The following is a 14,096-nucleotide window of genomic DNA, read 5'->3' as shown; positions in this document are numbered from 1 at the left end:
ATAAATTAAAGAGCAGTTGAATAATATTTTAAGCTTCAGTTCTTTAGACATAAATAAACTGAAGATTTTGCACCAGCTGAAAAACAAATGATCTATCTATCTATCTATCTATCTATCTATCTATCTATCTATCTATCTATCTATCTATCTATCTATCTATCGCTTTTTAACGCTTTAAATCTAATTTATGGTTTAATACTGTACTTTATACGTATCTGATATTCTCAAAATAAAGATTATTAGAAGCAATTACTGACTGTAAATTTGCGTATGATCAGAAATATGTTTTACCGCGTGTTTAAGGAATTATACTTTGGTTTGTTGTGTTTGATGACAGTTGTAATGGAATAAACAATGATCTTTAAAGGCACGAACGTGTTTCCGATTAATTAATACTAATAGCCTAATTAAAATGATATCCTCGTCCTGTCGATATGGTTTTCAATATTTCAGCTCACACGTACAGTGTGTGTGATAACTAATTCCGTCGACTTTAATTTCACGGAAGATTTGTCTGGGTGTATTCTGCTCTTATGAACTGAGATATCGACATATTTCTAAACGCGACTGAAATGTGTAACATAAGGAAAGAGTAGGACTCAGCAGCTTTTATAATTCTAACAAACGCGATATTTTACTGCTTCAAATGCAACAAACATCTCTTCATGTGACAAGTCTCAACTATTTAGAATCAAACATTCCTGTAAGATTTCTAATAGATTTAAGCAGAAATTCTGCCCTGCTCTTTTCTTATTTTCTGCTCTTATGATGAATTGCTTATCACGACACATTAAATCATTAAAGGTGTTGGATGTCATTTCCAGCCTTACAACTATAAAGATGATTATCAGTCCAGTCTAGTAAAACGTGAGCATACTAGACAGACAATGACCTTGCAAAATGATTTTAAAGTATACATGTTTTGCTATAAATAAAGGCATGAATTGCTCCATCAAACAATCCCTAAAAGACAAACAAGGAGAATCACATGCAGCTTTGCATGCACTAATTTCCTACGTGTGTTTTCTGTAAATATTTCATAAGCGGTTTACTGTAGACTTATGTTTTAAATATAAAGCTGAAGATCTCAGTTTAGGCTGTGAAATGAGAATGAACTCTCAGTGGTCTGAGGAATCATATTTGAGCCATGATGGTTTAAATCACGATGCCTTTTAGTCAAAATCAACTTAGCTGAGATAGCACAATATTTTGAGTTTCTGTTGGATAAACCAATCTCCTTCATTGTATTAACTCAATTTTTTTATTTCAATGAACTAATTTTTTAAGGCAACCAGGTGACTTACCTTTTTAAGTTAAACCAACAATATTTTTTACAGTGTAGGCTACTCTAATTAATAAATTATGACAACATATGTTTTTACATTGCTTTAACTCATCAATATAAGTTAAGCAAACATTTTTTTTAAAGTTATACAAGATTCAACACATTTTTTGGTTAACTTAAATATCCAAGTTGATTGTACTTAATTTAAGGCAGCGACTTGTGTCTGTAAAATGTCGTACACCAGTGTTTTGATGAGTAATGCATCAGTTTTTAAGAATTTTAAATATACAGACAAATTCTGGTCTAGTTTAGCATCATAATATGCAAAAACATCCATCTCTGAAGAAACATTTGATTCATACTGATCAAAATCCATGCAATAACCTGATGAATTAAAGAAACAAGCAAGCAAAAAAAAAAAGAAAAAAAAAAAGTGCAATTGTTTATATGGCTTTATTTTTGGAGCTCACACAGCTTTACCTCTCTGTTCAACATCGGCAAAGCTTGAAATCACATTCTGACTCATGTGGTCAACAGGTAGCAACAAATGCTCTGCATTTTTATGAAAATATAAGCAAAATGTATTGTACATCTCTTCCACCGGGGACAGGCAATACATGGCCCAGAGAACTTTAACGTTGTTAACACGGCTCTGAAATATCGACAACATTTACAAGAGAATTTGTGTATTTGGAACACTTCCCGATCCCGTTTAGAATTGTAAAAATCGCGTCCGTTCCTCAGCCCTGGGCCCGTGTAGTCTTAAAATGGTGCGTGATGGCTTTCTCTATCACTCGGTTAAATCGCAAATAAACCTGCAAATCCTGGCAGGTCCGTTTACCCAAAAGCCTCATCGTTCTCTATTTACATAAATACGTTGAACCTGCAACACAACAACGTCTGTGATAACATACATTTGCAAGTTAGTGCGCATTGACGTGAGCGTAAAGGCCCCGAATATTACTTGTACAAGCCCTGAGACACGTCAATGCCTCCTTTAATAGTTTAATTATGCATAATATATTACTGAAACTAAAAAGTAGCTTTACCAAACAAGAGTACCAGACTTCTCTTTTTAATCCTGTATGCTTGTATACATACATACACACGTATGTAAAATTACATGTATCATTTTTTTTTTTTGTCGTTTTCCCCACACGTGGCACAAGCGATGCATGTCCCTTGCCCCCAACCCCAAATCACAAACACGCCCTCCCTCCCTCCCCTGTTTATCTTATATATATATCAATTTTAATACTTGATGTAGCACTCACACTCCGCAGAAACAAATATAATAATACTAAAGTGAAATCTCCAGATCGAGAAGCGGGATCACGAGGCCCAGCCCTCGGACAGACGCATGCGCTTGACGGAGGGGCTCTGCCGCTCGTCCTGAGAGGGTCTCAGCAGTCCCATGGGCGAGTGGAAGTCGGAGCGGTGTTCCTCGCGGTCGCTGCCGTCGTACGAGCTGCCGCAGCTGCTCAGGCTGTCCACCGGGGAGCGTCCCGAGTCCTGCCGCAGGTGACCCTGCTGGGACGCCTGCTGGGCCAGGGGAGGGGGCAGGGGCTGAGCGTAGCCCCCCGGGGTGCCTCCCGCGCGGTCCCGGGGAGGAGACACGGGTTCCGACTTGATGTGCAGGCTCTGATTGGACGGCAGCGAGAGGGTGGAGCTCTGACATAACTGTGTGTTGCCGCAGTTCCTGTGGGGAGAGAGAGGAGACACGGTTAAAGGTCGAGGAAAAACGTGACGACTCACTGATGTTACAGTGCTGGGAAATAGATAGTCACGATACAGGTTGTGACCTTATGAGGATATAAATGGTGAAAATGATGAATTTCCCACAATTTTTGAGAGATTAATGCAGATTATCACTTTTCTAAGACGCTTTTAAAATTGTAGAGTCCAAAAATCTGAGATAGCTAGTAACATTTTTATGACACTATATTATCAACAAAACAATTTAAGTTAAAATTAGTTATATATAGTATATATATTATATTTTATTATATTATTTATTATATTAAACATAAATATTATATTAAATATAAAATCCCAGATTCCCAGCTAAATTTAAGTGAAAAATTTAACTGAACAAAAAAAAAAAACATGAATATCAAAATGTGTAAAAAAAATAGAATTCCAATAAAAATAAAATACAGATTCCTAGGAAAGAATTTAAGTAAACATTTAAACTGAAAAAGTAAAAAAAAAATATATATTTTGATATTATATTAAATATTATATTAATAAAATATTATATTTAAAATAAAATCCCAGATTCCCAGCAAAATAATTTAAGTGAAAAAATGTATTGAACAAAAAAAAATTGTGAATTTCAAAATGTATTATATTATACTGCATTTTGATACTTTAATTAAAAATTTTGAATTCCAATAAAAATAAAATTCCGATTCCTAGGACAACAATTTAAGTAAAAAGTATATTATTATACAATAAGTATATTATATATTATATTATTAGTTTGACATTTTTAATTACATTTAAAATCGTAGATCACCAGCAAAACAATTTTAATGAAAAGTTAAAATGAAAAAATACCATGAATTCGACAATGTATTATTATATTATATTATATTATATTATATTATATTATATTATATTATATTATATTATATTATATTATATTATATTATATTATATTATATTATATTATATTCACATTTGTATTGAATTTTAATAAAAAAGAAAATCAAAACTTTTTGGATCCCACTGTATTTTAGCCCTTATGATATAACACCGCACATGCCCACAGTGATTTGTCTGTCGTTATAGTGAGTATTCAGTTGATCTTCAGTGTGTTTTGGGTGCACAGGTCAGGGGTGAAGATGCTCACCCTAGATGTCCTAGACCAGAATGCTGCATGTTTTGCTGCCAGCCGGTCATCGAGCCCAGATGAAGAGAAGTTGAGCTGTTAAAACCGGTCAGAGAGGACAGGTCTGCACTGCTGAGAGAATATTCTAGAAGGGAAGAGAAAGATCTCTGTTCAACACACTGCATATAGACTGGACTGAATCTCCTGCTTACTGCAACAGGAAGAGGCTGAAAGAATATTGAGTCAATGACGCCACCTGGTGGTGTAATTAAGACTCTTCAAACAGTTCAGATTCATGGAGTAAACCTTAAATGTGCATAGTGTGCACATTTAAAATAATTTCAATATACACTATCATTCAAAAATATGGGGTCAGTAAGATTTCTTTAAAGAAATTAGTTTTATTCAGCAAGGATGAATTACACTGTGACATTAAAGACATTTATAGTGTTAGAAAAGATTTCTCTTTCAAATAAATGCAAACAAAAGTTATTATAAATATTATATAATATTATAATATTATAAATATAAAAACGCAGATTTGATGATCAACAAGAGACTTCTTTCAAAAATATTTAATGGTAGTGTTTAATACAGTATATATATATATATATAATTATGATAATGTTTTGTAATATAATTTAATATAAAGAATAATATAATAATATAATTGTGTTTATATTACATTATATTATATTATTTGAGCAGCACTCACCTGTACCGTATGAGGTAGAGAGGGCTGATGGGTAACCGCCCATTCCCTGTCCTGGTAGAGTGGGTGTGGCTACAGACACCACTGGTGTGCTCAAGGACTGGGCGGACTGAGAGTTGTTTATTCTCTGGTTCTGTGGGAAAGAAATATGATATTTAAAACAACAGCGACAGAATTCAATTGCGCAGGACGAACAGTAAATGTGCGGGTGGCATCATATCTGCTCTAACTGCTTAATAGATATGATATATTGATATTTATAGATGCATGTGACCAATAACAGGCAATCATCTCACATCCACTGCCGGAGTTTCACTGTTGCTATGGGAACCACTAACGCAGTCCCCTTGGCAACAGAGGAATGAGACTGTTTTGTTTCAGTGTGTGCATTTGACCAAACTTTTTGTTTGTTTGTCTGTTTCTGTGCTCTGTTTCATGGTTAATCGTGTTTCACTGAAGGTGTGCAATGATGCTACTTACCAGCAACATGTCAACATCCTCCGACTGGTGAGCAGTTAAAAGAATACAGTTCTAATTAGTTCTAGTAAAACTGAAGGAACGTCTTTATGGCATATATTTGATGGTCTGAACTGGTTTTATATGGGCAATGCTGGTGTGTGTAGCATTAAATCCTCATTGCAACTGAACTTGACGGCCAGTGATCATATTTTGGCGTGTGGCAATGGTGATGTGAACTTACGATGGAGGGCATGGTGTTCTTGGATCCGGGGGGGATCAGGACACGCAGGTCCGGCTTGCGGTTGCTCATGCTCATGCTCATGGACGGAGGAGACTTGGCCTGCATGTTCTTACTCATGTTCCCCGGAGAGACCAGCAGACCAGGGGAGTTGCGGTGGTTTCCATACCCGTTTCCTATGGGACAGTGAAAGAGGTCGAGTCAGTCTAACACCAATGACCATACACACACTTTCACAATAATATGATAGACGGCAACTGCAAAACATGCTAGGGCAATTTCACGTCACAAATACAATATAGAAGTATTATCAAAACACTGATGGAGATGCCCTGGATTTCTTGTTCATCAATTATACCATAGATTATTTAATTTTTTATAAATAAAGCTTTAAATGTCAAGAAATGATGACTGTGTGTCCCCACATTTGCATAATTGATCATTTAATCACATAAATGTAAATTTTAAAGGACATTTTGTCTAAATAATTTATAATCAATTTAATTTATAATAACATCAACAATACTTATAGTAATAATTACTACTACTACTACTACTACTAATAATAATAATTATTATTATTATTATAACAGTTACAACCTTTTTCTGCATTGTTTACTAATTTTCTGGATTATTTAGTAATAATAATAATCTTTTATAAAAATAATTATACAATATAAAAGTACCCAAAAAATTTTTTGAAGGTGGCATTTTTGTGATGTTTATGGAAGCTTTATTAAAACATAAAGGTAATTGCGACTTATCTCACAATTCTGACTTTTTTTCTCAATTGCATATCATATAACTCACAATTGCGACTTTAGAACGCTCAATTGTCAGGAAAAAAGTCGCAATTATCTTTTACATTTTTTTATTCCATGGTGGAAACAATATCTTTAAATCTAATAAAATATATCTCTAAAAATGACCTATTGTTTCTTTTATACTGATTTTCGTTTATATTACATGGTCGTTTGCCTGCATTGACGAGATATACCATGGTCTGTCTGAATACTTGATTCTGATTGGTTGGAAGGAGTGCATTAAAACCGTTTTAGCATAGGTAGTTCCAAGTCAGTTTAATCACCGTTCTGTATTAGTGTGCTGCTTTCATTCAAGCACACACACACGCACAAAGAGATCGGAGATTGCACTGCGCACACAGAGAGTTGTTGTCAACATTGGCCCGCGACATTTATTAATAAACTCGCTTCGCTACTGAAACGCTGAATTATATTACTCAGCATTGTCGCTGTCTTTTTAAGTAATTCAACTCACAGCTTCACTGCTAGTAGAGAGACAGAGAGACACAGGTAATTCACACGCACATCTCTCTCTCTCTCTCTCTCTCTATCTCTCTCTCTATAGGCTAATTCATTAAAATGTTATAATTCAAGTGTAACCTTACTGCACTACTTTATCTCTGTGTCTGATTCAAAGTGGGCAGAATGCTAGATCTAACATCATTTTAACACTTCCAATCAAATTTAGCACTGCAAACATCAGTGACAGCTTTAACGCTTCTCGTCGGGTGGTTCTTTGCCTCCACGTCATGCATTACATTAGTTTAAAGCACAGCTAGCTGTGGATTATCCTTTCTATATCCAAGTTTCCCTACTTGGGGAAAAAAAAAGATTAAAAAATCTTTAAAAATAGTCTGAAAAAACTTATGAGCTACTTGTTTGAAGAGGTCAGCTGAACCTTAAAATAAATTGGTGAATCTGACGGCTGTCACAGTTTTTGATAAATCTGTCTAAAATGAAAAAAAGTCTTTTCATGGATATTTTATGTTTCCACATGCTCTCTAAGAAGTCGGCTACAATATTAGTTCTGTGGTCTTTTTGAAGACGCTGTCACTAAATTGTTGCCATCTGTCACAATAACGCCACAGAACTATGGGAAAAATGGAATATATGGAAGAAAGAAATTGCAAACGTCGTCAAACGCAGAGCATCGCCATCTTTCCAAAAGTTGACTTTTTTGACATTTTCTCCGATGTTTTATAATCACATCTTAGATGTTTTGTTCTTTCCTCCTGAAGACCTACATTTCCAGGAACATTTGGAGGTGTTAACCACCTTCAAAAGTCAATTTAGACTTCTACTCATCATGTTGTCCTCCTGTCATCCACACTTTCAACGTTTGCATTTCATTATGCTCCCGTTTGAGTCTTCTGCACCAAAGCAGTGATGGTGTTGACAGCCAGTGAGTTTAAACCCGCTACCGTGACAATGTGCAAAGTCCATTTTCTTCGAGCTTCACTAACACTCTTTCATGCACGCATTGGCTCAAACGTTAGCGGCTTGTAATCTTTCTCATGAATGAACTGCGTTCACAGACTTTGAAACTACAAACGGTACATAATTTAGGCTTTTTTAGACCTTTTGTGGTGGAATCGCAGCCTCAAATCTTGACATTCTATGAATATAACACGTTATGTTTCCAAACGGAGGTGTTGACGGTTTTTTTTATGAAACGGTTCTTTAAATATACTATTTAAGGCGCTTCGCCGCAACATCCTACAGCGGTGCGCTGGGTAAATATCCGGGGAGGAACTAGCCAAGCACAAGGAAGCTTTGAATCAAACCGAGCGGCTCCGTCTGTCTATTGAGACAGCAAACATACACGTATGGTAAATATACTGTACATCGCTCTTACCTGCACTGGTGCCCACTCCGCTGCTGAGGTCTGGACCCATAAGGCCACCTGAGGATAGGACAGAGAAGACATTAAACAAGACTGACACTCCAAACACGCCTGACTGCCGCCTCCTCCAGACGGACCGTTACACATTCCAGCGTTCATTAAGATACATGCATGAAAGCCAGCATAAAAAAAAACTCCCGTCTGTAAGTCTATCCGAACCCACAAACCCCTGTTCGGCCCTATGGAGAAGATGTCACCGTCCAAGAAAAACCTTTGAAAAGTCTGCGCGGTTTCAGACGTCGGGGTCCATGCCAAGACTCATATTTAGTTTTGCTCCTGTAATACGAAGCAAATTGTTCCAGGAGAGCCAAGGATAATGACAGGACAGACGCTGCGGTCTGAAGGACTCTGACCAGAGCACAAAATAGATCTTTTAGACAATAATAACAAGCCCACAGAAGGATTACACTTCCCACACGTATGCCACCACAGACTGTCTTTCTCCACCACTTTGTTCATTTTTCTTCCCATTGCTTCCTCTCTGTCTTTCTATATACATTCTGAACGCACAGATCTGGATGTTTCTTTTGGCGCTGTGGACCTTTAGAAATTAAACTCCTTTAAGACTTTTCACACTGTCGCACTTGTCTACTAACAATATCCAATGGCACATAATGTGCATCACAGGAGGATTCAGAATTTTTTGTGTCTGAAGCAAATGTCATTTTCACCACATATTAAATCAGTCTGTGCTGGAAATGACAGTGGTAGAAATTAAACATTTTTGTCATAACCCCCAACCCCCAGTATAAAAATCACTATAAATCTTTTTTCTTTTATTACACTTTTTGTTAAGGTTATTATAGACATATACGTTTCAAATAATTGAACTAACTTAATAAATTATATTTTTAATTAGTAAATAGTTACATAATCTATTAAATAGTTTTATAGTTTACTCATTTTTAAGTTAAAAATAAAATATACGATTTTAAAATATATTTAAAACTACATGAATATACAAATATATAGATTATACATTAGTGATGTCAAATTGATTAATCGCATCTATTTTAATCGCATGCATATATACTGTGTGTGTGTGTGTATGTATATATGTGTGTTTATATATATATATATATATATATATATATATATATATATATATATATATATATATATATATGTATACACACATATATACATATTTATACACATATACACACACACACATACATACATCTACATACATGTATATATATATATATATATATATGTGTGTGTGTGTGTGTGTGTATACATATATACACACACACACACACACACACACACACACATAAAATATAATTTTTCTCATTTCAAAACTTTTTCATTATATTTTAATAAAACAAATTGATGGATTTTCACATTTTCAGATTAATAGTCTGGGTCTGGTAAAACAAATCATTTTCTTTCATGCAAAGATCTAAATTTATCTCAGATCTAAAATCAGTATGTTTTTTTAATAATCAATCCCTGCGACAGTTGAAGAAACACCCATACACATGTGCTCAGAGTACGGATAATGTGTTTTGATAAATCCTAAACTGACCAAGCTTCCTCTTGATGAAACCCAGGCCACAAACGCAAACTTTTCTAAAGGAAGAACGGGAGTTAAAAGGAAAATATGGTCATCTTTATTTGCCCCTAGAAAACCGGGAGTTCCTTTATATAAGCAGCCAAAACTCCCATAGAGACATACACTTTTTTTTTTTTTTGGGCTCTGGGACAACCTCAGGAGTTCTGCTGAGTACACAGTGTTTATATTATAGGCCCGGCCCGGCACAGCTGAGTATGGCTGAAAGAAATATTTGAGCGTATGTAATGATCTGTATGCGGTGTTTGAATACATGCGAGGTGTGTTTTCATAGCCTCAGTGGAGCTGTTGGTGGTCCTCAGCAGAGCTGCTTTCTAATGATGTGTAAATGAACATTATTTGAAACTGTACTCCGGTCCGGAGTCCCTGGCAAAGTGGAGAGCCCGGTGCGGGGTCAGTACCTGTGTTGCCTGCACTCGGGGGCCGGTGGGTCACTCCAGGGGACATGCTGTTCCTCTGGAGGGAGGGGTGGGCCAGCGGCAGCAGGTTGGGGTTCAGGGACGCTCCTGGGTGGCTGTAGATCAGGCTGTTGTGGTTGCTCACCGGGATTGAGACGGGCATGTCGTAATTAGACTGGGGGATGGCCTATAAACCAAAAGTGAATTATCAGCCAGGTTGATTAATCTGCAAATGTTTGGCTGTTTTGAGATTCCAAATGGGACATCTGAAACATTTACTGCACTTACACACAGTCTCTGCCTGCTGATCATCAGGTCAATGTCCTCGTTGATTTTGCGATATTTGTCCTCAGATTCTGGACTGTGGCCTGAATCTTCAGCATCAATATCAGGACTGTCACAGCCGTTTAGACCCTTCTTCCTCAGAGTCTGAAACAAATACACAAAAATACTTAAACGCTACAGAAAATTACTATATATCTATATATAGTTTCAGTGTTTTAGTGTCAGTACTACATTAAACTGCTATATATAATGTTGAATATAAAGTATAATAATGCAATGGGGGAATATTTGTGAGTCCTGATCATGCCAAATGTCTTATGTTACCAGTAAAACGTGGCCTACATTATTTTAAATATACTGTATATAGTCAGTGACAGAGTGCAAGCATATTCATCGAAAATAATTCTGTATTTTCAGCTTCAGAATCATGAATATTTTTATTCTGGTGTCACCATTGTCCTGTGCATTGGGTTACCAGCACCAAGTCCAAGCCTATTTAATCAACAGTACATTTTTTGTTAACCTTTTACCATATGTCTTGGAGTATCGCAATAATATCACATCGTGAGTTCAGTATCGTGGTATGTATCGAATCGTGACATGGGTATCGTTACACCGCTAATATATATAAATAGATAAACGTAACCATTCCACAGATGCTGTTAAATGAGCTTAACTTGTATTCAATCCTGAATATCACTTTATGACTATGGAGCATTTTCCTGTTTGACCACACGAGGGCTACATTTGAAAACAAATCAAGCTTTTCCTGCTTGTGAAACACGAGCCTTTGATTCCTCTGAAGAGCCTGATCCTTTCATCTGAAGCCTCTGAGAGTCTAGTTTGAGCAAACTTTGACTTAAAATGGAATGAAACTTTTACAGTAGCTTTGCTGTCATTAGCGGTGCTTGTTACGCAAAAAACAACTCTATTATTATTACCCATGCCAGAAGCTGAATGTTTGATTTTAGGTTTAAATGTTTCCCATGTCAGAATAAGACGCCTCCAGAGTGTTTCGTCTGTGTTTTTGTAAATTAGATTCAGGGTAAAAACTGATCTGAAGCGACATAGAGCGGCTTGGCTAATCTTTCTGCTGGGTCTCAGCGGCAAGCGGCCACGTCGCTGGACCACAACAATTCCACTCATTCAAGACATCTCCACCTGTCAGGGCCTTTGCACCTGTCCAACAAATCTCCTCAGCTCAAGGGGAGGGGGAGGGTCCGGGGCCGCAGCCAATCACGGCCTCAAACCCCGGGGATGGCCGTAGAAGGCTATTTTTTGCCCTAGTACCACCCAGCAGCAGCATCCCAGAAACCCTACACCAGCCGTCTGCGGGTCGCTGACACCTCCAGCTCACAGTCCGACCCAGCTCAGTGCTTTTAGAAGCACGGCTGGATCCCAAAGCCTGACATCAGCAGACTAAACATTCAGACTGGCACGAACCGCTCCAGACCAACAGGGGGAGGGTCGTGTTCAGCCGAGCATTCCTGTGTAGTTCATTACACACCAAAGACAGGACAACGACGAGAGCAGGACAGAACTTTAATGTCTCGATTTTTTTATAGATTAAATGACGAACAAGTGAAGATGATTGCTTAAAATAGTTGTTCACCCAAAAAAATAAAAAAATTTACACACATTTTATGTCACAAAAGATATTCGAAGAACACTGAAAACCAAACAGCAATTGGTCCCCATTGACTTTCAGTGTATATTATTAATATACTAATACGTTTTCTATTAGTATTTTGAATTAGGTTTTTTTTTTTTTTTTTTTTTGTGACTTTTTATTACTTTTTGTATTTAAAATTTACTATTAAGTTTCTTCTTTTTTTCAGTGTTAGTTTTAGTTTTTATTTAGTAATTCAGTAAGTAATTTTAGTCCCCCTGTGGTGAAAATCAAGCTTTTAATGTTTTTTATATGTCTATATGTGGTGTTTTTAATATGCTTTAAGACAAACCATGTGCAAATTCATAAGTCAACACCATCGCTGAGTATTTTCTCCCTAAAACTGCAGTGAACCAAAGACGGTCTTAAAAATGCGTTTTGAAATCGTTGGTGTTTCTGACGTCACAAACTACCTTGTAACCAATCACGTCAACGTGTGAGCTGGAGTGAGTGTGTGAGTGGAGGTGGGGCTAATTTGCATATTCATAGAACCGCATATACTTAATGAGGCAAGGGTGTAGAGTTACATTCAAGCTATTTTAAGGCATGAAGATATTTTTTTTCAAGGAAAAAACATTTAAATATGTCATTTTGGTGATCAAAGGTGAGTTTTAATGGATAAAATGATTTACTACAGGGGGACTTTAATGATAATAAGCTGGTATAGTAAAAAAAAAACAGCTTTTTTCAAAGGCGTTTTTCAAAATATCTTATTTTGTGTTCTGCAGAAGCAAGTCAATCAAGTTTGGAACGACATGAGGCAGAGTAAACGATGACAGAATTATCATTTTTGGGTGAACTATGCCTTTAAGTCGGATTTTGCACCTTAGAAAAATACCACATCTGTTTCCTCAAAAAGATCTCCGCAACGACTCAAATGGCGCTTTATCAAAATAAGTCAAGTCTCAATATGAACTCATAAATTTGTCATCAATTTCTCCCAAAACCATATTATCTGGCATATACCATCCAGATTAATTTTATATCTCTATATTTTTAGTGTATGCCAACTCTTCACTCATGTATGCATAATTTAACTTCTCTAAACATCTGAGACAAAGTTGCCCAAAACATGACTTAAGTGAGCATATAAACCCATATACTTTGACATTTAGTTGTGTTACGAAATGCCCCAAGTGAGATTAATAACAGAATTACAGCAGCACTCCATTGCCAAAAATAATAAAAAAAGAGTAATTTATATCCATTTTAATTTTTCCAAAGTACTTATAAGGAAAAACATCTGAGAGTTGCTTGATTCTTAGACCCGAAATGAGTCTGTATGTGAATGTACAGTAAATGCTGGCATTTTGTTGCATTTTAATGCAATGTAAATAAAACTTCTCCTGAAAAACCTCCTGAGCCATGAAAGCAAACAGCCAGATTGATGTCTCCTGCCTTTATAAATGTTTGTTGATTAATTTGCTTCAAGTAAAGTAAAGAAAAAATGAATTCAGCTATGCCTTAAGTTGAAGCGTGCTGTCATGAGGGCAGAGAGGAGAAGAAAGGAGAGACACAGCCATCAGCGCCTCCTTCTGCTCCTAGTCCTCTCAACTCTATGGAGACTTGCTCCTAATTAAACCAGCGCTGCATCCCTCTCCCACACGGCATCCACAGCCCCAGTCCGTCCGCACGTAGACACGGCGTCCTATATAGCGAGCGATCCGGTAACCTTCAGCGGAGAAATGATGTTGAACGTGCACTAGCAGGTGGTAACGTGTGGAGACAGCTGACCGATGCTGTTTGTTGGCCAGCAGCTGACGAACCGACTGACTGACTGAGTGTGTCACGTCACCGCGTACCCTCTTCTGCGGTCCACATGGGTGGTCTCCCTTCACCTCAAACCAGGCTCATTACAATCCACTGTGTCAAGAGACTCGTTAAACAAGGGCAAAGTCTGAGAAACGGGAGTCGAACGGCACACACACCAACCCA

The 14,096-nt window shown here is 36.9% G+C and overlaps 1 protein-coding gene across 4 annotated transcripts in view; it reads right to left on the bottom strand.

Annotated features, from left to right (window-relative positions):
• Window positions 1-1,720: 1,720 nt before the first annotated feature.
• Window positions 1,721-14,096, bottom strand: part of mef2ca (myocyte enhancer factor 2ca) — a 42,839-nt gene continuing 30,463 nt past the window's right edge. For 2 of the 4 annotated variants that reach the window (XM_084400953.1, XM_084400954.1), the window contains 8 exons: window positions 10,496-10,636; window positions 10,211-10,394; window positions 8,186-8,233; window positions 5,531-5,703; window positions 5,311-5,334; window positions 4,834-4,963; window positions 4,140-4,263; window positions 1,721-2,984 (listed from right to left, as the gene is read on the bottom strand). In XM_084400953.1, the coding sequence (XP_084257079.1) occupies window positions 2,618-2,984; window positions 4,140-4,263; window positions 4,834-4,963; window positions 5,311-5,334; window positions 5,531-5,703; window positions 8,186-8,233; window positions 10,211-10,394; window positions 10,496-10,636 (1,191 nt within the window). In that variant the 3' untranslated portion in view covers window positions 1,721-2,617. The remainder of the gene's footprint in view (window positions 2,985-4,139; window positions 4,264-4,833; window positions 4,964-5,310; window positions 5,335-5,530; window positions 5,704-8,185; window positions 8,234-10,210; window positions 10,395-10,495; window positions 10,637-14,096) is intronic. The other 2 variants (XM_084400955.1, XM_084400956.1) reach the window with 1 other exon arrangement.

The sequence above is a fragment of the Rutilus rutilus genome (genome assembly GCF_951802725.1).
Source record: "Rutilus rutilus genome assembly, chromosome: 25".
Taxonomy (NCBI): Eukaryota; Metazoa; Chordata; class Actinopteri; order Cypriniformes; family Leuciscidae; genus Rutilus; species Rutilus rutilus.
This window is presented reverse-complemented; position numbering and strand designations above follow the sequence as displayed.